Here is a 22,113-nt window from a genome sequence, read left to right as displayed (position 1 = left end):
CTGGCTCTGCCTAAGAGGAGAATGCAGAGATTGCCTGGTATTGTTTTATTATTGTCAATTGTACTGCAGACAGTGAAAAAAATACTTCCACACTGTTCATACAGATCAAATCATTACACTCTGTATGAAGCAGAGTAAGGCAAAAACAATAACAATGCAAAATAAAGTGTAACAGCTATAGAGAAAGTGCAGTGTAAGCACATAATAAAGCGCACGATCAGAACGAGGTAGATTGTGAAGTGAGGAATTCATCTTATCATACTTGGGAACCATTTCATAGTCTTATTGCAGCAGGATAGAAACTAGCCTTGTGCCTGCTGGTACGTGTTTTCAAGTTCTTGTATTTTCTGCCCAATGGAAAAGGGGAAGAGAGAATATCCATGGCGGATAGAGTCCATGGAGGGGAAGCTGATTTCTATGATGTGCTGAGCTGTGTCCAGAACTCCCTGCAGAGTAGTTGCTATATTAAGCCATAATGCATCCAGATAGAATGCTTTATATGGTGTTTTGATAAAGAATAGTGAAAGTCAAAGGGAACATGCCAAATTTCATAACTTTATGAAGGATAGAGGCATTGTTGAGCTTTCTTGGCCATTGTGTCAATGTGGTTTACTAGAACAGGCTATCGGTGATGTTTATTCCCCAGAACTTGAAGCTCAACCTCAGCACCATTAATGTAGACAGGAACGTGTGCACTGCTCTTACACAACCCCCCCCCCGCCCCAGAGTCAATGACTAGTTCTTTTGTTTTACTGACATGGAGGGAAAGGTTGTTGTCATGAAACTGTGTCACTAGGCTCTGTATCTGACTCTTTGTGATTGGAGATCTGGCCACTATGATGGTACCATTTGCAAACTTGTAGATGGAGTTAGATTCAGTTGTAGAGGTAGGTATTTACTCCTATGGTCTGGCGTTTGATGATGAGTTTGCTTTTATTAATGGTATTGAAGGCAGCACCTTAGTCAATAAACAATGGTCTGACGTAGGTGCCTTTATGTCCAGACATCAAAGAGTATAGGGCCAGGGAGGTGGTGTTCTCTGTAGATCTCTTTCAGTGGTAGGTCAATTGCAGTAGGTCTTGATTGTCTGGAAGTTAGTGTGCGCCATGACCAGCCTCTCAATGCACTCATGACGGCAGATGTCAGAGCCACTGGGCAGTAATAGTTCTCTTGATTTTATTTTTTGCACATTATCGTGTTTTTCTTGGGTACCAGGATATTAGTAGTTGTCTTAAAGAAAGAGGGTACCACAAACTGAAGAAGGGAGAGGTTAAAAATAACTGTCAATAACTCCAGCTGATCTGCACAGGATCTCAGGAAACAACCACAGACACCAAATGCAAATGATGTTTTGTGTGGTTTCACTCTCGGGAAGACTGGTTTTACATCCACAACAGTGACTGTGGATTCAGGTGCATTGGAGGCTGTCAGGGTGGGTGGTGACCTACCCATTCCCTTCTGTTCAAAACATTAAGGTCAATGGGAAGGGATGTGCTGTTGTCAGCAATGCTGCCTGACTTTGATTAAGAAGCCCATTACAGTATTTAAGCCCTGATCTCGCTGGAAATTAGTCAGGGACTCAATTTGGACTAGTACTGACTCAGAGCATCTGATAGCTTTACAAGAAATCAAATTGACCTCTGCTGAAGGTCAGCCTTACCTGATTTGAAATGCTGCAGACCTAGACTTCAGCAGGGAGTGGCAAAATCTTGCTACACAGCCTGAAGCCTCCAATGAACCTAACCATAGCAGTATCTTCTCTAACTAACACACATTAGGCCATTTATAAAAGGGCTGAACTCATTTGCTTCCAGTACACTGCAGCCAAACACATATAAAGCTGCACAGCTTAAACCCTGAGCTCACGCTCGAACAGAAGCCCTATCTTCTAAGACCAGCTCGATGATATCACACTATCTGCCCTTGCCTATTTAGAACAATAAGGTTTTTTTTGGAAATTCAGAGGTAAAAGCTGGCACCAACAAAAAGTAGCCACAGATCTCCATAAATCCCAACTGACCCACCGGTGACACACTGGAAACTTGGCTCTACTTGTTCTTGAACCCCAAACCCTATCAAACATGATCAATGTATTTCTGCCTCTGAAGCATCCCAGTTATCACCCCATCTCTGGGTGACCCTTGCCCTGCCGACAAAAGTAAATCCGAGGAACTGAGGCAATAATACAAACCATTTTGCTCAGAGAGCAACCATGCTCTCAAGCCTGATGTTAAACAGCTGCCATTTTATTCCTTGTTGATCAAATCTATTACCTTACACTAACCAGTATGGATTATACTTTAATCAGCTCAACCAGACGACAGACACAACGCATTCCGAGGCACAAGGCATGGCATAGGTTTTAAATTACCTTGTCCAGGTGGGAGAAGCAGTACTTCCAGGTGAAAGTACTCATCTCCAGATCCCTTCTGCTTTTATAAAGCACTGATGAATAAGGAGTCAGCAATGTGGCACATTGTGTTAGGGCTCTGACATACGACCACAAGTAATAGCAAAGAGTCTCAGGCCAGGATCCCAATCCCACCACACGATTTTCTGGACTTGCTGAGCCACTGTGGAAAGATACTGGGCGCAGATTGAGGAAAGGAACACAAACAAAGCCCAGGACAGGATTTAATTTTGATTTTATATACATATATAGATATATCTAAAAAAAACTTTAGTTTAGTATCCAAGTTTAAACACAGCTTTGCTCCAATCATGATCAGACTGATACCTGTACAGGAATTTTTGGAAGAAGCAATTAATTCTTTTTTTTTCAGACAGTGAAACAAGAGTCTCCCATCCTTACCTCGGATGCTAAGGAGGACTTGTGCATCGGTACTTTGAGATCGGCTGGAGACATGGAGTTTATAGATTCCAGCATCTGACAGAGACACATTCCTCAGTCTCAGGGACAAGTTCCCTTGAGGGATCTCACTGGCAAAGACTTCTGCGCGGTTGCGGTAGCTTGGATCTTGCTCTGTCTGATTGACTTGGCTCCTCGAATAATTGTAGACAATCCCCTTAGTATTCACTTTCTTCCAAACAAAAGCCACACTTCCAAATTTACTTCCAGAGTAAAATCGGCACTGGATGACATCATCATCTCCAGCCTTGGCTGTGACTTGCTCCTCCTTACACTTCACCTTGAAATGACCTATAAATGGGAAATCCCAGAGCAGGTTAAGTTAACCACCAACATGAATTGACAAGCACTACACAGTACTTCCTGTTAAGTTACAATACACTTCAACCCATAACACCATCAGAACCCAGGAAGTGCTCTACCATTTTATCAATGACGTGCTTCCCCTTTTCACTCCCTTTAAGAAATTGCTTGGTGCATATTGGGACACAGCTGAGACTGAAGTAAAGACTTCACTTAACATTTTCAAGATTTCTCCAATAAAATTAGTGTAAATACTATTTAACATTTAACCACTTTGTCAGTTTGTAAAATTCACCTACTTCAGTTTTCCCCATAAATGTCTGAAATATTTTCTAAAAATCAATGGTTTACTTTTGAAAAGGCACTGCAGGGCCCAACTGCATTTTGGCCACAGATAGGTAATTAGAAGTTCAAGTTTAATCGTCATCCAACCATATATGTACACCCATGAATGCAGCCAAAGTAAACAGCTTTCCTCTGGGGCCAAGGTGCAAAATACAGTACCAACAGTCATAAACACCAAAAGCACACAGGCCACAAATAAGGTATCAGTAAAATATTGCCACGAAAAATATAGTTTAGGATCCCGAGTGCATGAATGTTGCAACCATCTGCAGTCAAACACAATATTGCCTGTCTTCTGCCAAGCAAACACTGAGGGACAGCACAGACTCCAGCTTGGACAAAGCACCACATTGCCTCCGGAAATCTGGTGGAACACACCAACTCTGATGCCTCTCTCCCGTGTGGCTCAAGGCCTTGTCCTCACTATGACTGAGGTCACACAGCTCCCCTGCCATCTGCCAATAAACCAGTGAATCAGACATGCAGCATTCCACATAACCAATGCCCAACAGGGTCTTGTGATCACAAGAAACATGACTAAGATGATCACTCGCTGTTAGTCTGCATGCCTCCTTCACGTATGCACTCCTTTGACGACCCTCTGATGCAGGCAGCAGCACATGCTTCACCAAGTCCAACTCCACCAGTTTCTCTGCCAACAAGCAACTTGCTGATGGGTTAGACCTGCAGTACTTTAATTTCTTAATGTCCAGCAGGGACTTGCAATTGTAAAATAAAATGCTTAAAAAGACTTAACACCTTTGGATGACCCCATAGAAGACGGCGTGACAAAACAGACTGCCATCTTACTGTAAGGGAACATGACATAGGAGAGACACAACACAGATAGGATATTCACAATAGAAGATTAATTTCCCAGTTCTTATGAAGGGCGCTGACTCAAAACATCACCTCGTTTCTGAGATACTGACTGAGGTGTTGAATGCTTCCAGCATTTTGTTTTTAAGCTTTACTAGTGACTCACTGCACCATGAGATTATGAAATCTGATGCCAGAATCAGCGACCTATCACTGAGAAAAGTATGAAGAGTGCTTAAAGAAAATAGTAATACAGAAGGTTTCCTTCCTGCATGAAGGTAACCTTAGGCAACCATTATTGGGTTGAGAAAGAAAAAAAAGTCAAAGTAAATGCATGGAATGGCGAAAATGATTTCAACAAATATTAAGGAAATTATAGATATATATTAGTCTATTAATTTTTCAAAGATTATTCATGCAAGATATCATGTGGCAAAACAGAAGCAGATTAGCTATCTTATGAAAGCCACAGCATATTTAAGAGAAACCTAACCTCTGCTGTCTTTCATTTACAATGAACTGATGTTGAAAAGAAATAATTGTAAATGCTGAAAATTAAAAAAAAAATCAGGGAACATCCAGCCAATATAGAAAGGAATCTGAGTTAACGTTTCTGTTGATCACAATTCACTTAAACTGGGGAGAATTAGGCGAGAGCACAACGACATGAAGGGTAAAAGAAAACAAAGGGTGATCGGGTGGTGAGAAAAAGGGATCAATGGACACAAATGGTCGTGCCAGTTCGAAGTTAGAAAGACAAGCAATATAAAGGTAATATACAGTTTCACATGTATTAAGGAGTGATGATGAGGATTTCAGAGACATAAATCATTGGGCTTCCTTCCAGGTAACAGTCGGCAGAGTTTAAACTAGTTTGGAGGTGAGGATTAATTAGCCGGTCAGTGAGTAGAGGACTGAGGGGGTTAGAAAAGTCTGATAGAAAAGACAGGCAGAGCCAGGTTAATCAACATGGTGGGACTGATAGGTTTGAATGTGTTTATTTCAAGGCAAGGAACATTACATGTAATGCAGGTGAACTCAGAGCGTATCAGTTTACAAACCATGATGTATGGCCATTATAGGGACTTGAGAGGGGCAAAACTGACAGCTGAAATGTTTCATGAATAAGGGAAATGCAAAAGAAGTGGGGGAGTTGCACAACGGCTCAAAGAAAACATTATAGCTGCACTCAGATAGGACACTGGAGGGCTGAGGCAATATGGATAGAGCTGAAAACTAAGAAAGCTGCTATCATTATGGCAGGTTATACTATGGTCCTCCCAACTGCCAGCAGGAGACAGATCATGGAGAGATGCAAAAGCAGCAGGATTGTTGTAGTAGGTGATAAGCAGAATTTGCTAGTTCCATTGTGGAGGATTTCTCGTATCATTTTGTGGGTAGTCCAACCTGAAGAGGAACCGTACTAATTATGTATACAGGCAGTCCCTGGGTTACGTACAAGTTCTGTTCCTGAGTTCGTCTTTAAGTCGGATTTGTACGTAAGTCAGAACAAGTACATCCGGTATTATTTAACGTCAGTTAGTCAAACATTTGTCTAAGTATATAGTATACATTTTACCTTTCTATGCATATAAAACACTTAAGAAACGTATGTATTCCAATAATTAAATCACTGCGTTGCTTAGTAATAATTATAGTTTTCATTGGGGCAGAGCCTTTCACATGCTTCATTATTCTCACTTTATCTGTTATCCTTTAAAATTGTTCCGATCGTTGACTGACTGTAGCGTAACGCTTTTCCAATGACCGGCGTTTCACCTCTTTCCAAACACTTCATTATTACCACTTTATTTTCAATCACGATCGCTTCCCGTCAATGGAACAGAAACACTGCTGGTGGCAGGTCCCAATCTGTGCTGGCTCCCGAGGTCCTAAGGACCACCGCATTGAATTCTCCGGGTCCTAAACTCCACCGCACTGAGACAGGTTAAATGGGACAAGTGGGGGCTGTGCTGGGTTTGAGTATTTGATCCTCCACAATTCTGCATGGGAATTTAAACTGGAGGTGGCAGTGTTTTTTTACGAAGTCAACTTGTGAGCTCGACATCAACCCGGCATGCGAGCAGTCTGTCACTAGATCAAACTTGGGAACCTCGTTGACGCTGATCTCACTGCGCCACCAGCCGACTGGGGGGGGGGGGGGGGGCAGGATCAGGGTGAATCTTACTAGAAAAATTTAAGCCAAATACAAAGTTAAACACTCAACACTGTCAACAGCAATGACTTAAAATGGTGGATAGCGTTCACCTTCCTCAGTTCGTAAGTACGAGTCATCCATAAGTCAGACGTTTGTAACTCGGGGACTACCTGTACTGTATTAGGAGAGGAGCCTGGCCGAATGACTGGCATTTCAGTGGGAGAGCCTTTTGAAAACTAATAACAATTCCTTCAGCTTTAAGATGGTTATGAAAAAGGCTAAGTCTGGACCTAGGGAGAAAGCATTTTTCTGAGGCAGGGCAAATTATTTGGGGCAGCATGATAGCATTGCAGTTTGTGTTATACTTTACAGCACCAACGACACCGATTGAGCTCCTGTCACTGTCTAGAAAAGTGGTCCCCAAACTGTCGATCGCGATCGACTGGTGGATCTTTGAGGCTTTCCCAGAAGATCCCGGAAAAATAAAAGAAAAATAAATGCACAAATACTGGTGAGAGATTGTTTCCGGGTTGCGGGGTTTTTGTTCCGTTCTTTCTGCCCAGTGCGCATGCGTGTAGCTCCCCTGCCACGCATTACACAGTGTACTTCAGTGGTCCCCGACCACCGGGCTGCGAGGAAACAGTATGATTTGTTGAACTTGAACACATGCGAAGTCATCAGTTGCCTAAACGCAGTGATACCCTTGCGCCAGGGATCACTGGTTGGCCTTGGGTAACTGGTCGCCTCGTGCGGCTGGCGGGAAGTGCCTTTGCTACTGGCCTGGAGTGTGGACAGATGGGCGCCGCCTCTAAACCTGTGCAAGGGGTTTCTTCTTTTATGTAACTGCTAAGGCTAATAAAATGGCTTCTTTGTTATGTTAAAAATAAAAATGCTTCTTTGCTATGGTAACTGCAGAGAAACTGCTTTTCTCTCGCAGCTTGTTTGGGTTGTAATTACTGATAACGAGAATTGTATTCATTTGTTAACCAATCGGGATAGATGTTATTCTTTCTTGTGGGTCTGTAAGCTAGTGTTGCATGGGCTTTGGGGGAGAAGACGATGGGGAGGGAGAGAGAGAGAGAGAGGAGACGTGATGCTGTAAGCTGGGCGATGGAACGGACCCAGTGAAGGGATCCGAGGCCCAGGGTTTTCCGCGAGGAGAAGAGACGAGGACAGATTCGTGTGGAGCGTCTGGTCGACCACCATGGTTGGTCCGAGGAGGTCTGAAGGTATTGAATGGTGGCAAGAAGACTTCGTTAACTGAGCTCCAATGGTTGTGCATGAAATGGTTGAACTTTGATAAGTTTGACGCCTTTTACTTTTCCTTTTATATTGTATCTCTATTCAGTACATAGTTCCAGTAAGATCTATAAAGTGTAATCATTTAATCGCATATGATGTACTGTCTGTTATTTGGCGTGGTGGGGACACCACACAGCGTCCACACAAGCTGGTTACCCAGTTTGGCTGCACCGAAAGCTGCCCCCCCCCCCAGACGGAAGCGAGCTGATCGAGCCTGAGGTTTACCGGGGGCTACACCTGTTTAGTGGGGAACCCGGTGCTAAAATACTCGCAGACGACCTAATTCATGCTCAGGATTTCATAAGTAGCAGAGCAGCTACCTCACTGCAATCTACTGAAACAAACTTTTGTCAGACGATACATCCTACAAGGGGGTCGGGGGCGCCCTGCCACACACCTCGCTCGGTCAGTCGCTCTCTCTGGACTGCGATCGCCGTGGCCCTGGCATGGGAACCTCTGGCCCTGACCTTGTCCTCTCACCCCACCCACGACCAGCTGCACCTGGCCAAGGTGTCTGGCGGAGGCGGGCGGGAGGCTGCAGTTCGGGCCCGGAGGCTGTCGAATGAGGCAATGGACCCTTCAAAACTGCTTCGGTACCCTGAGTCCAAGCACCCTGCACTTAAAACCCATTGAGCTTTTTCGGCAGAAAAAACATGAACAAGTGGGACAGAAGCTAAGTGCTGAGAGCCACGTAAACTAAATTGTGGAATAGACTGGGCATAAGGAACCCCCTCAAGTATTGCTGTATTCCTGTCGTGTTTAACACCACGCCCCTCCATCGGCCGGTCCGCAAGAATGTTGCCAATATTAAACCGGTCCGCGTTGCAAAAAAAAAATGGTGGTGACCCCTGGTGGATATACATTATTTCTACATCCGGGTTGCGGGGTTCTACTTCCGATCTTTTCTGCCCAGTGCGCATGCGTATGATTAATCGACTTAGTCTGGTCGATCTTGCCTTTCACTAAGTCCGACATAGGTGATCTTGGGCTTAAAAAGGTTGGTGACCACTAGTCTAGAAGGAGTTTGTACATTCTCCCCTTGACTGTATGGATTTCCTCCACATGCTCCAGTTTCCTCTCACATCCCAAACACAAACTGGAAAGTAGCCTAATTTGTCACATAGGTGTAACTGGGCATCGTGGACTTGTTGGGCCAGAAGGGCCTGTTATTGTGCTGTATTGCTAAATAAATAAAAATTTTGCAGGAACTATGACAAATAAATGGAGAGCAACTGTTACTGTACAAGGCCACATCTGACATGCAAGTTGCTTAAGGAGCAGTTGATTTGAGTCCAGGATTGGTATGATCCAGTAAGGAGGAAGGGCAAGGACAGCAAGATTCAGAGAGCTCTGAATGACAAGAGGTTTTAAATTAAGTCTTAAAGAAAAAGGAAGCAGACACAAGGTTAAGGAAGTGGGATTCAAGCAGGGACTTTGAGGAATATACTATAAAGAAAGCAGGAAAAAACTCAAGCAGAAAATTAGGAGTAGAAATTAGAAAATTAGAGGGCCATTAAATTCCACTGACAAATAGGATTAAAAAAAGAGTCCAGGGATTTTATACATACATTAAAGCAAGATGATAACTACAAAGAGGATAAGAGCATTCATGTGTAAAGGAAGAAATTTATGCCTGGGGTCAGAGGATGTAGGGGCGCAACACTAAATGCGTAATTTATATCCGTATTCACAAGATCAAGCAGCATAGTGTAATCAGTGGCAACACGAGTGAATCTGCAGATGCTGGAAATAAAAAACACACAAAATGCTGGCAGAACTCAGCAGGCCAGACAGCATCTATGGGAGGAGGTAGTGACGACGTTTTGGGCCGAAACAGACTCCTGATGAAGAGTTTTGGCCCGAAACGTCATCACTACCTCCTCCCATAGATGCCGTCATTTTGTGTTTTTATAGTGTAATCAGTGTGGGGTATACTCATATGTTAGAGCATTTTGAGATCAAAGTGGTGGTTTTGGGCTTCTTGGGAACATTAAGGTGGATAAGTGCCCAGGACCTGACGGAATCTATCCCAGGTTAATGAGAGAGGCTTTGACAGATTTTTGGATCCTCTATAGCCCAGCAAGACCCAAGACTGGAGAGTAGCCAATGTTGTCCCAAAAAGAGTATAGGGGCAATTGTGCAAATTACAGGCCAGTGAGGAAGTAATGAAGATAAATGAGGAGAGGGGGAAATTTGACAACATACACATGGACTTAGCAAAGTATTTGAATTATTGTGTGCATTTCAGATTGTGGAGGTGTTGAAGAGTATCGTCTACAAATTAGGCAAACTTGAGTTGTTTCCTCTGATATAGGTACATAAAAGGTACAGACAGACATTGTTCTTACCCAGTTGGAAATGTCAAACAGCAGAGGGCATAGCTTTAAGGTGAAAGGGATTTTAAAGAACAAGTGGTAGGTGCTGCACAGGTAAGTGAAAGAAGCAGATTAAGGAATATGTAGGCAGACAAGTGAACAGGGAGGAACACAGGGATATAGACCATGTGCAGGCAGATGGGATGAGTTTAATTTGATATTATGGCTGGCACAGATATTGCGGAAATGGCCCTATTCCTGCATTGTATTGTGTTTGATCCTCCCCTCTCAGCTAGTGACATCATGCACGTCATTTGCGCTCTCACTGTCTTTTCCTATACATTATCATTGTTCTCCTCACTCCTCCCTTTTCATTGTAAGGTACGACATATGTGATCTCTTTTCCTCACACTGATATTAGTTGGCCAGGGTATTGATGAAAATACCATAAAATTAAAGACTACAAACACTTCTACATTTAGTGTCTATGCATCTGGAATTCTCGTGCAACTGGCAAAAATTTCTAAAAGTATTAAACAATTTCATTTTTATGAAAATAAACTCAAATAATTAATTTCAAGTACTATCCAAAATTAAGAAAAAAAGCAAACAGGTCAAAGCTGCATCTGTTAAGGAAATTGTTGGAGATGCAAGGCTGGAGACCTTAACTGAGACTCTCTATTAGGTCTTCAGCCTCACATCTCCTTTAGGCATAAAAAGATAACAACAACAATTACACCAAACAGCAGATATTTTTGCTTAGTTGATGATTTTAGTCGAGGTTAGATTATTAGATCAGTCTGTAACAATGGAAGGATAATCATCAACCCCATAACTGGGACTTGTGATATGCACCAGCAACTTATATGACCATCCATCACTTGCTCCCATAGCTTCACATAGTTATGCAACCACTGACACCAGGCAGACAATCTCTAATGGCTGGGGTTATCTGTCTTGTATAGAAACTGCCCTGAATACAATGGTAAACCATTTCAGTAGAAAAATTTGAGACAGAGCGATAGACCATAGAAACAGGCCCTTCAACCCACCAAGTCTGTGTCAAACATCCACCGCCCATCTGCACTAATCCTACCCCATTCTCAATATTCTCATTAACTCTACCCAAATCTTCCACTCCCCTAACCCTCCATCCTCCTCCTGGTGAATACTGATGAAAAGTTTAATTTAGGATCCCACTCATAACCCCTAGCTTTCAAGAAGGCATGTTCCTTCATAAAAGCTCCCAGATAGAAACATTGAAAACCTACAGCACAATACAGGCCCTTCATCCCACAAAGTTGTACTGAACATGTCCCTACCTTAGAAATTACTAGACTTACCTATAGCCCTCTATTTTACTAATCTCCATGTACCTATCTAAATGTCTCTTAAAAGACCCTATCGTATCCGCCTCCACCACCGTTGCCGGCAGCCCATTACAATCATGGTCATGGAAAGACCATGACTGCCCACATCATACGATTGACACATAATGAACATGTTACGTACCCGTGACACGTGACAGTGGTACCCTTGTCACGTGACTGGGGTTGAAGTTATACTGGACATGAGGTAATGGTTTTGTGATGGTGGAGTGATGTCATTTTCCCGCCAGTAGAGGTCATGTGACAGGTTTTTTCTACAGGGTATAAAAGGAAGACCCACCCTGTCAGGTGGGGCAGTTCGTGGCGGAATTTGCCAAGATGACTTCATGTCCCTGCGTGATTTAATGTGATGACGCAGTTTAGTTAAAAATGAAGTTCTATATAATGCCTAAAGTTTAAAAGGTCACTGCTAACGGTTTCTTTGCTGGTGGAGAGTGAAGAAAAGTTTGGAAGGTAAAAATCGAGGAGAACCGATTTTCGAAGGTGGAAAAGTTCGACCTTGTTTGATCCTCATTCGGAAGGATTTCGTTTACTATTCTCGTGTTAGTCTCCGCTGGAAATAGCGGGAGATTGAGAATAGTGTGGAAGGAAGGTCAGTACCTTTAAGCCGTTATATTTTATAAAATTCTTCGTGGGAAAGTTCGACGCCGGGGAATCGAAGGACATCGACGTGGAAGACAATTTACATCGCCTTAAAAAGCCTCTCCTTTTAAAAGTACTGTGAGCTTTTGAACTTTCGGCATATCGCTCTAAAGAAATGTTTACTTTCAGCATACCGCTTTAAAGAACTGTTTTATTTTCAATACCGTTTTAAAGACTGTTTTTTTTCAATACCGCTTTAAAGACTGTATGAACATGCAGCGCTATTAAGAACTGTGAATGTGTCGCACAGCAGCTGGTTTCGGGTTACGTTTGGGTTTGTTTACTTTTGAGGGGGTTTGTTTCAGTGTTTAATAAACGTGTTATTTGTTATAAAAACCCTTGCCTATCTCATCTATATTTATTGTTGCCTGAATACGTAACATTAATTATGGGGGCTCGTCCGGGATTGAATCGTTTGAGTAAAAAATGTTTTTTGAATTTTGAATCGGTGTTTTGGTAACGGGGATTGCTCGGTTTTTTTTGTTTGATTGGCTTGTGAGTGGTATTCGGCAACGATGAATATTGATGAGTTTCTGGATTCGCCAGACGCGGATTTGTTAGCGAAGGCGAAAAAAACTGAAGTATCTGAGATTGCTAAGAGATTGCAACTTAAAGGTATTTTGGCGACTACATCAAAAGCTGTAATACAGAGAAAAATCGCATCACATTTTGTGGCTTCGGGTGATTTTGATGAATCGATTTTAGAATCGTTTCCAATAAGTAATCTGGAGATGCAGTTGCAAATTGAACAAATGAGGTTGGAACAAAGTAAAGCAGAGTTGGAGCGTTATACTCCCCAATGCCATTAGGCTTTACAATTCAACTGCCAGGACTTAAGAACTTTTTTTTTTTAAAGCTATTATTAATGCTTTTTGAGTTAGTGATTTAGATGCATATCATATTATTACTGAGTTAAGTATTGTATGTACAAACAAGTGTATGGGACATTGGAAAAAATGTTGAATTTCCCCATGGGGATGAATAAAGTATCTATCTATCTATCTATCTATCTATCTAAATTGGAATCTGACCAGAAAAAGAGAGAGTTTAAATATGCGATGGAGAATTTAAGGTCTGAGAATCAGTCTTCTGATTCTAAAAAACCGTTTGTTGCTAGCCAAGAAATTAAATTGATCCCTCCATTTAGTGAAACAGAAGTGGAAAGATATTTTCAACATTTTGAAACTATTGCTCGGATGTCAGAGTGGCCGAAAGATAAATGGTCAGTGTTGTTACAGAGTGTGATTAAAGGCAAGGCACAACAAGTTTACACAGCTTTAACTGCTGCGCAAGCATTAGATTATGATATTGTGAAAACGAATATTCTCAAAGCATACAAATTGGTCTCAGAAGCATATAGAGAAAGATTCAGGAGTTTGAAGAAGTCTGTGGAAAAGACTTATGTGGAATTTGCCTATGATAAAGCTATGTGTTTTGAGAGATGGGTTTCTTCTAAAAATGTAAATGGGGACTATGATACATTGAGAGAGCTGATTTTAATGGAGGAATTTAAAAGAAGCATTCCTGTTGAAGTAAGGACCTACTTAAATGAGAGGGATACTGATAAATTGCAGGACTGTGCTAGATTAGCTGATGAGTATGTTTTAATCCATAAGAATAAATTTCCTCAGAGTAGAATTTTCAAGAGGAAAAATAATATGGAGACTCCAGGTAAATTAGAAATTAAATCAGAGGTTAATGAGAGAGGTAAGGAGGAAGGAAAACCTGTGAAGGAAAGACAGTTTGGTCTTATTTGTAACTATTGTAAGAAGCCTGGCCATGTAATAGCTAACTGTTTCAAATTGAAAAAGAAAGAGAAGGAAGCAGTTCCAGATGCTTGTGTGCAACATACTGAAGCACCTGTAAAGTTACAGGGTTTGGTAAACACAAATGAGGATTTGTTAGAGTCTGACCAAGTTAGAAAGGGATATGATCATTTTATAACTGAAGGGTTTGTATCCTTGAAAGAAGGATCTACTCTGGTGCCAATAAAAATGCTTAGGGATACTGGAGCTTCTCAATCACTGATGTTAGATAGTGTGTTGAAGTTTAATGAAGAGAGTGATACTGGTGAGGTAAATTACATAAGAGGTGTTGGAAGTGATTTTATGCCTGTACATTTACATAAAGTAAATTTAAAGTCAGGGTTAGTTACAGGATTTGTTAAAGTAGGACTACAGCATAGCTTACCTGTGAAGGGTATTTCTTTATTGTTAGGTAATGACTTGGCAGGTGGACAAGTTTTTCCTGAAGTGCATTTGACAATGAAATCAGAGGAACCAGAGCTGAATTCTAACACAGATTCTTCCTGTGTTGTGACTAGAGCTATGGCTAAAAAAATTGATGTGCAGAATGAGGTTGTTACTCATGACTGTTCGACTCAGGATTCGAGTTTTGAGGATGTGTCAGAGACTTTCTTACCTTCGTTGTTTGAACAAGATTCTGGGAGTAAGTCTGACTATGAAGATTTATCTCTGTCTCGGAAAGAGATGATAGCAGAGCAGAATAGAGATCCTGAGATTGTAAAATTAAGGGAACAAGCTTTACTAGGTAGTGAAATTGAGAAGGTGTCAGTAGGATATTACTTGGAAAAAGGAGTGTTGATGAGGAAGTGGAGGTCGCCTACAATTCCTTCAAGTGAGGAATGGAATGTTGTTTATCAGGTAGTTGTTCCTAAAGTTTATCGGAATGAGATTTTGACTTTAGCTCATAGTGTGCCTTTAGGTGGACATCAAGGGGTAAGGAAAACTGTGGACAAGATTTTAAAACATTTTTACTGGCCTGGTTTAAGAAAAGATGTGGCGATGTTTTGTAAGACGTGCCATACTTGTCAAATTGTGGGTAAACCAAATCAGGTTACACCAGTAGCTCCATTACAACCTATTCTAGCATTTGGTGAACCGTTTTCTAAAGTTATTGTAGATTGTGTTGGTCCATTACCAAAGACAAAAACTGGTTATCAGTATTTGTTGACTATCATGTGTACTTCGTCTAGGTTTCCAGAGGCAGTACCACTTAGGAATATAAAAGCTAAAACTGTGACGAAGGCTCTTATAAAATTCTTTACTTATTTTGGATTGCCTAAGGAAATACAAACTGATCAAGGTAGTAATTTTATGTCTGGATTGTTTCAACAGATAGTTTATAAATTGGGAGCTAAGCAAATCACTTCGTCTGCATACCATCCAGAATCGCAAGGTGCCTTGGAGAGGTTTCATTCTACTCTCAAGAATATGATTAGGACATATTGTGTGGAAAATGAAAGTGACTGGGATGAGAGTATAAACTTACTTTTATTTGCAGTAAGGGAATCGGTACAGGAATCTTTAGGTTTTAGTCCATTTGAACTTGTGTTTGGGCATAGAATTAGAGGACCTTTAGCTTTATTGAAGGAACAGTGGATTAGTAAGGAAGTGCATACTAGTTTGTTGGACTATGTTTTGAAATTTAAGGACAGGTTACATAAAGCTTGTAGTTTAGCCAAGGAAAATTTAAAGTTGGCTCAGGAGAAAATGAAAACTTGGTATGATAAAGAAGCTAGGATGAGGATGTTTAAGCCTGGAGATAAGGTGTTGGTTCTTTTCCCAGTGCAGACAAATCCTTTACAAGCTAGATTTCATGGTCCTTATGAAACTGTGTCTAGAATCAATGATGTGGATTACGTAATAAAAACTCCAGATCGCAGAAGGTCAACACAACTTTGCCACATAAATATGATTAAACCATATTTTGAGAAACAATCTGATACTGTGACTGTTGTGGTTAGTGAGAATGAGTTTGATTTAACTGGGAACATGATAGATGATTCATCTGACTTTCATTCTAAATCTAACATTGTTTCTGTTAGGTTACCTAATTCGACCATTTTGGAAAATATGGATGAGAAATTAGCACATTTACAGTTAGAGCAGAAACAACAGATGAAGGAATTGATTTTTAAGTATAAGGATTTGTTTCCAGATGTTCCGAGAAGGACTACTATAGCTTCACATGATGTAGATGTTGGAGATGCCAAACCTATTAAACAACATCCATATAGGATGAACATGGAAAAATGTGAACTTGCTGAGAAAGAAATTGAATACATGTTAGAGAATGATATTATTAGACATTCTAACTCGAATTGGAGTTCGCCATGTGTTATGGTGCCAAAACCTGATGGTAGTATTCGGTTTTGTACGGACTATAGGAAGGTGAATGCTGTAACAAAAACAGATGCATATCCAATTCCTAGAGTAGATGATTGTGTAGATAAAGTTGGGAAAGCAAAGTTCCTTACAAAGATTGATTTATTGAAAGGGTATTGGTGTGTTCCATTAACGGACAGAGGTAGAGAGATTTCTGCATTTTTAACTCCATCTGGGTTATATGAGTATAATGTTCTTCCATTTGGGATGAAGAATGCCCCAGGTACTTTCCAGAGGATGATTAATTCTGTGATTCAGGGATTGAAAGATACTGATGCTTATATTGATGATTTAGTGACAGGAAATGATACTTGGGAAGCACACATAATTGCGGTGGAGAAATTGTTTGAAAAGCTTTCAAAAGCTAACTTGACTATTAATTTAGCCAAGAGTGAATTTGGACATGCCACTGTGACTTACCTTGGTTATGTTGTAGGTCAAGGTAAGGTAGCTCCTGTTCAGGCAATTTTAGAGATTCCCACTCCGACGGGGAAAAAAACTCTCAGAAGGTTTTTGGGAATGGTAGGATATTATCGAAAATTTTGTAAGAATTTTGCTAATGTTGCCCTTCCATTAACTAATCTTCTGCAGAAGAATGTAAAGTTTGTGTGGACAGTGCCATGTCAGGAAGCATTTGAAAAATTGAAAACAATGATATGTCAACAACCTGTGCTTAAGGCACCTGACTTTGAAAAACCTTTTTCATTAGCTGTAGATGCTAGTGATGAAGCTGCGGGAGCAGTATTGATGCAAAGGAATGAGGGTGATGAAGTTGATCATCCAGTAGCTTACTTTTCTAAGAAATTTAATAAGCATCAAAGAAACTATTCAACAATAGAGAAAGAATTGTTATCTCTTGTTTTGGCTTTGGAATATTTTGAGGTACAACTCAAAAACCACTTATTGTTTACACTGATCATAATCCGTTAGTTTTTCTGAGTAAGATGAAAAACAAAAACAGAAGATTGTTAAATTGGAGTTTGATATTACAAGAGTACAATATTGTGATAACTCATATTAAAGGTAAAGATAATGTGGTTGCTGATTGTCTATCTCGATGTTGAATGTACAATGTAATATTTTTTTTATTTGGAGTGGTTTTTTTTTATTGTAACACTCCTACTGTATTGTATATTTTGTATGTTATATAATTTATACATTTGTTTTTCTTGTAAGTGATTGTTAAAATTTTTGTTCTTGTCAGACCAAAAATGTTTTTTTTGGAGGGAGGTGTTACGTACCCGTGACACGTGACAGTGGTACCCTTGTCACGTGACTGGGGTTGAAGTTATACTGGACATGAGGTAATGGTTTTGTGATGGTGGAGTGATGTCATTTTCCCGCCAGTAGAGGTCATGTGACAGATTTTTTCTACAGGGTATAAAAGGAAGACCCACCCTGTCAGGTGGGGCAGTTCGTGGCGGAATTTGCCAAGATGACTTCATGTCCCTGCGTGATTTAATGTGATGACGCAGTTTAGTTAAAAATGAAGTTCTATATAATGCCTAAAGTTTAAAAGGTCACTGCTAACGGTTTCTTTGCTGGTGGAGAGTGAAGAAAAGTTTGGAAGGTAAAAATCGAGGAGAACCGATTTTCGAAGGTGGAAAAGTTCGACCTTGTTTGATCCTCATTCGGAAGGATTTCGTTTACTATTCTCGTGTTAGTCTCCGCTGGAAATAGCGGGAGATTGAGAATAGTGTGGAAGGAAGGTCAGTACCTTTAAGCCGTTATATTTTATAAAATTCTTCGTGGGAAAGTTCGACGCCGGGGAATCGAAGGACATCGACGTGGAAGACAATTTACATCGCCTTAAAAAGCCTCTCCTTTTAAAAGTACTGTGAGCTTTTGAACTTTCGGCATATCGCTCTAAAGAACTGTTTACTTTCGGCATACCGCTTTAAAGAACTGTTTTATTTTCAATACCGTTTTAAAGACTTTTTTTTCAATACCGCTTTAAAGACTGTATGAACATGCAGCGCTATTAAGAACTGTGAATGTGTCGCACAGCAGCTGGTTTCGGGTTACGTTTGGGTTTGTTTACTTTTGAGGGGGTTTGTTTCAGTGTTTAATAAACGTGTTATTTGTTATAAAAACCCTTGCCTATCTCATCTATATTTATTGTTGCCTGAATACGTAACATACAGTACACAGCAACTTACTGTGTCTAAGAGATCGTCAGTTTTAAATTATGTTGCACATGAAAAACCTTGGCACAGTGACTCTAAACAGGGCTGATGATTATCCTTCCATTGTTACAGACTGGTCTAATAATCTAACCTCAACAAAAATGTCAATTAAACAAAGTTATCTGCTGTTTGGTGCAATTGTTATTATTTTTCTATGCTTCTCAAGTATTCAGACAAGTGACCCTGGCACAGACTAGAACAGTGCAAGATATTTATCAGGCTTTTATTAACTCTGGATTGTGATTTCTTATTAGCTAGCTGTAACATGACGCACAACTGGCAAGAATGAAAGGTCACTTTCAGCCAAGTGAAAAAAACCCTGACTGTAAGGTATTGCACAGTAAGGGGAGAGAGAAGTAGTTAAACCAAACAGGGAAGGAAGAAGAAATCCATTGGGTTATGGTGATTTCTAATTTTGTGAGCAAATGCAATGTTGTTACTGATCAATTTTCATATTGCACCAGTTGAGAATCTTTTAGTGTTTCTCTTTAGACCATAAGACAGAAGAGCAAAATCAGGCATTCCACCCATCAAGTTTTCTCCCCTACTCTATCATGACTAATTTATTATCCCCTCTCAGCTCCTTTCTCCTGCTTTCTCTGCATAACATACTAATCAAGAACCTATCAACCTCAACTTCAAATGTACTCAATGACTTAGAAAATGAAAACAGGTCAGACGCTATGAATTCATGATTATGCTATTATGTGGCAAATATAATAGAAAACTTCAGAACTGAATGCAGGCAACAAACACAGAATGGACAATTTATTAGTACTGAAACTAAAAATTCAGTATATCTGTAGGTCACGCAGTAACGCAGGAACAAAATAGAATGAATACTTCATGCTGATGACCTTGCATTAGAATGAGCCACATTGTACAAGTAACAGCCACACTCAGTTACTTTTACATTATTGATCATTTTTGTCAGCCAAAGGCACTTTTCTCAGGGCTGAAATGGCTAACATGAGGGGGCACAGTTTTAAGAGTCGTGGAAGTAGGTACATAGGGGATATCAGGGATTAGGTTTTTCCACACAGAGAGTGGTGGGTGTGTGGAATGCACTGCCAGCAATGGTGGTAGAGGTAGATACAACAGGGTCTTTTAAGAGACTCTTAGATTGGTACATGGAGATTAGAAAAAACAGAGGGCTATGTGGTAGAGAAATTCTAGGCAGTTTCTAGATAGAGTATGTTACATAGTCGGCACAATATTGTGGGCCAAAGGGCCTGTAATGTGCAGTGAATTTCTAAGTTCTATGTTCTATTACTTTTATAATTACATTTATTTTGGCTTTTCTTTTGTCTTTTTTTATTGTTATTGGATCCACAATAACAATAATTTTGTTCTCCTTTACACTCGTACTGAAGAATGGAAATAAATAATCTTGAATCTTCCTGCACAAACTGGATAGGCGAATAATCATAAAGCATGGGACAAGATGTGCCAGGTTGGAAGATGCTGTTGTTCCTCAAGCTTACATTGAACTTCATCACAGCAGCGCAAGAGGTCAAAGACAGACACCAGAATAAAAGATGAAATACTGATTTCAGCTTCTAATGAATAGCTAACTTACAGCATTAACTCAGTTTTTCTCTCTTCACAGATCCAGCCAATTGTTTGCTGAAAATAAATCACTTATTCTTGCATATGGTCAAATTCCCTCCACGGGGTAGCACAGCGATTATGTTACTGAACCCACAGCCACAATCTCTGGGCTACTGAGTCAGACAAGTTTGAATCTCACCCAATGATATCTGGAAATTCTAAATTAAGCTTTTGCACATTCTATGACAATGATTTGAATGACGTCATTGATGGCTTTGCAGCAATGCTTGTGAATGATGCAAAGATAGGTGGAAGGGCAGGTCACGTTGAAGAAGCACGGAATCTGCAAAAGGACTTGGACAGATTAGGACAGTGGGCAAAGAAGTGGCAGATAGCATAAGGAAGTGTATAGTGGTGCACTTTGGTAGAAGGAATAAAGGCATAGATTATTTTCTAAACAGGGAATAAATTTAGAAATCAGAGGTGCAGAGGGACATTGGAGTTCTTGTACAGGATTCCTTAAAGATTAACTTGCAGGTTGAGTTGGTGGTAAAGAAGGCAAATATAAAGGTAGCTTTCATTTCAAGATGACAATAATATAAAAGCAAGAATATACTATCCAAGCTTTATAAGGCATGCACTTGGAGTATTGTGAGATGTCATTTAATAGGATTTTCAGAAGCTATTTGATCAGGTGCCACTCGAGGCTGCTTAACAAGATAAAATCTTATGGTGTTAAAAGAAAGATACTGGCATGGATAGAGGAAAAGCTGACAGGTGAGAGGCAGCAAATGGGAATAAAGGGGGCCTTTTCCATTCAGCTACCAGTGACGAGTGGTGCTTCTCAAGGGTCAGAATTGGGACTGCTGCTTTTCATTGTCAATGATTTGGATAATGGAATTGATGATTTTGTGGCAAAGTTTACAGATGATTCAAAGAGGTGAACAGACAGGTAGTGCTGAGGAAGCAATGCAATCTCAGCAGGTCTTAGACAAATTGGAAGAATGGGCAAACACGTGGCAGATGGAATACAGTGTTGGGATATATATGATAATGCATTTTGGTAAATGGAACAATAGTGCAAACTATTATCTAAACATTTAGAAGGTTCAAACATCAGAGGTGCAGAGGGACTTAGGAGCCCTCATGCAAGACTCCCAGGTAAATAATGTTGGCATTTATTTGAAGCAGAAAAGGATATAACAGCAAGGAGACAATGCTGAGGCTTTATAAGACACTAGTCAGGCCTTACTTGAATATTGACAATAGTTTTCAGACCCATATCTCAGGAAGGATATGTTGTTATTAGAGAGAGTCCAGAGGTTTATGAGGATGATTCTGGGAATGAAGGGGTTAACATATGAGGAGTTTTAGCAGCTTTGGGCCTATACTCACTAGAATTTAGAAGAATGTGGGCGGGGGGGGGGGGGGGGGGAGAGAATCTCATTGAAGCCTACCGAATGTTGAAAGTACTGGATAGGGTGGATGTGGAGACGATGTTTCCTATGGTGGGGGGTACCTAGAACTAGCAACCTCAAAAATCCAGGGGGCGACCTTTTAAAAAAAGGAGGTAAGGAAGAATTTTCTTTTAGCCAGAATGATGAATCTATGGAATGCTCTGTCAGACTCCAGTGGAGGCCAAGTCCGTGGGTATATTTAAGGTGGAAGTTGATAGCTTCCTTATTGGTCAGAGCATCAAAGAATATGCTGAGAAGGCATGTGTAGGGGGTCAAGAGGGATCTGGAATCAGCCGTGATGGAATGGCTGGGAAACTCGATGGGCTGAATGACCTAATTCATATGACTTATGGTCTTATTCTGAGTTCAAGCCCGATTGAAGTAAGGATGTACTGGTGTTGGAGACGATCCAGAGTTGGTGCATGAGAACCTCGAGAATGCAAGGGTTAATTTATGAGGGCCTGTACCAACTGGAGCTTAGAAGAATGAAGGGGATCTCACTGAAACCTGTTGAATATTGAACGACTTAGATTGAACAGATGTGGAGAGGACATTTTCTACAGTTGTGGAGTATAGCATCAGAGGGAACAG

The 22,113-nt window shown here is 40.6% G+C and overlaps 1 protein-coding gene across 5 annotated transcripts in view; it reads right to left on the bottom strand.

Annotated features, from left to right (window-relative positions):
• Window positions 1-22,113, bottom strand: part of LOC140730224 (butyrophilin subfamily 1 member A1-like) — an 89,823-nt gene that overhangs the window by 24,585 nt on the left and 43,125 nt on the right. For 4 of the 5 annotated variants that reach the window (XM_073050391.1, XM_073050389.1, XM_073050390.1 and 1 more), the window contains one exon: window positions 2,813-3,160. In XM_073050391.1, the coding sequence (XP_072906492.1) occupies window positions 2,813-3,160 (348 nt within the window). Of the gene's footprint in view, window positions 1-2,371; window positions 2,587-2,812; window positions 3,161-22,113 lie in introns of all 5 variants that reach the window. The other variant, XM_073050393.1, reaches the window with a different exon arrangement.

This window comes from Hemitrygon akajei, chromosome 7 (assembly GCF_048418815.1).
Source record: "Hemitrygon akajei chromosome 7, sHemAka1.3, whole genome shotgun sequence".
NCBI classification, from domain to species: domain Eukaryota; kingdom Metazoa; phylum Chordata; class Chondrichthyes; order Myliobatiformes; family Dasyatidae; genus Hemitrygon; species Hemitrygon akajei.
The sequence above is the reverse complement of the archived record's forward strand: the minus strand, read 5'-3'. Positions and strand labels throughout refer to the sequence as shown.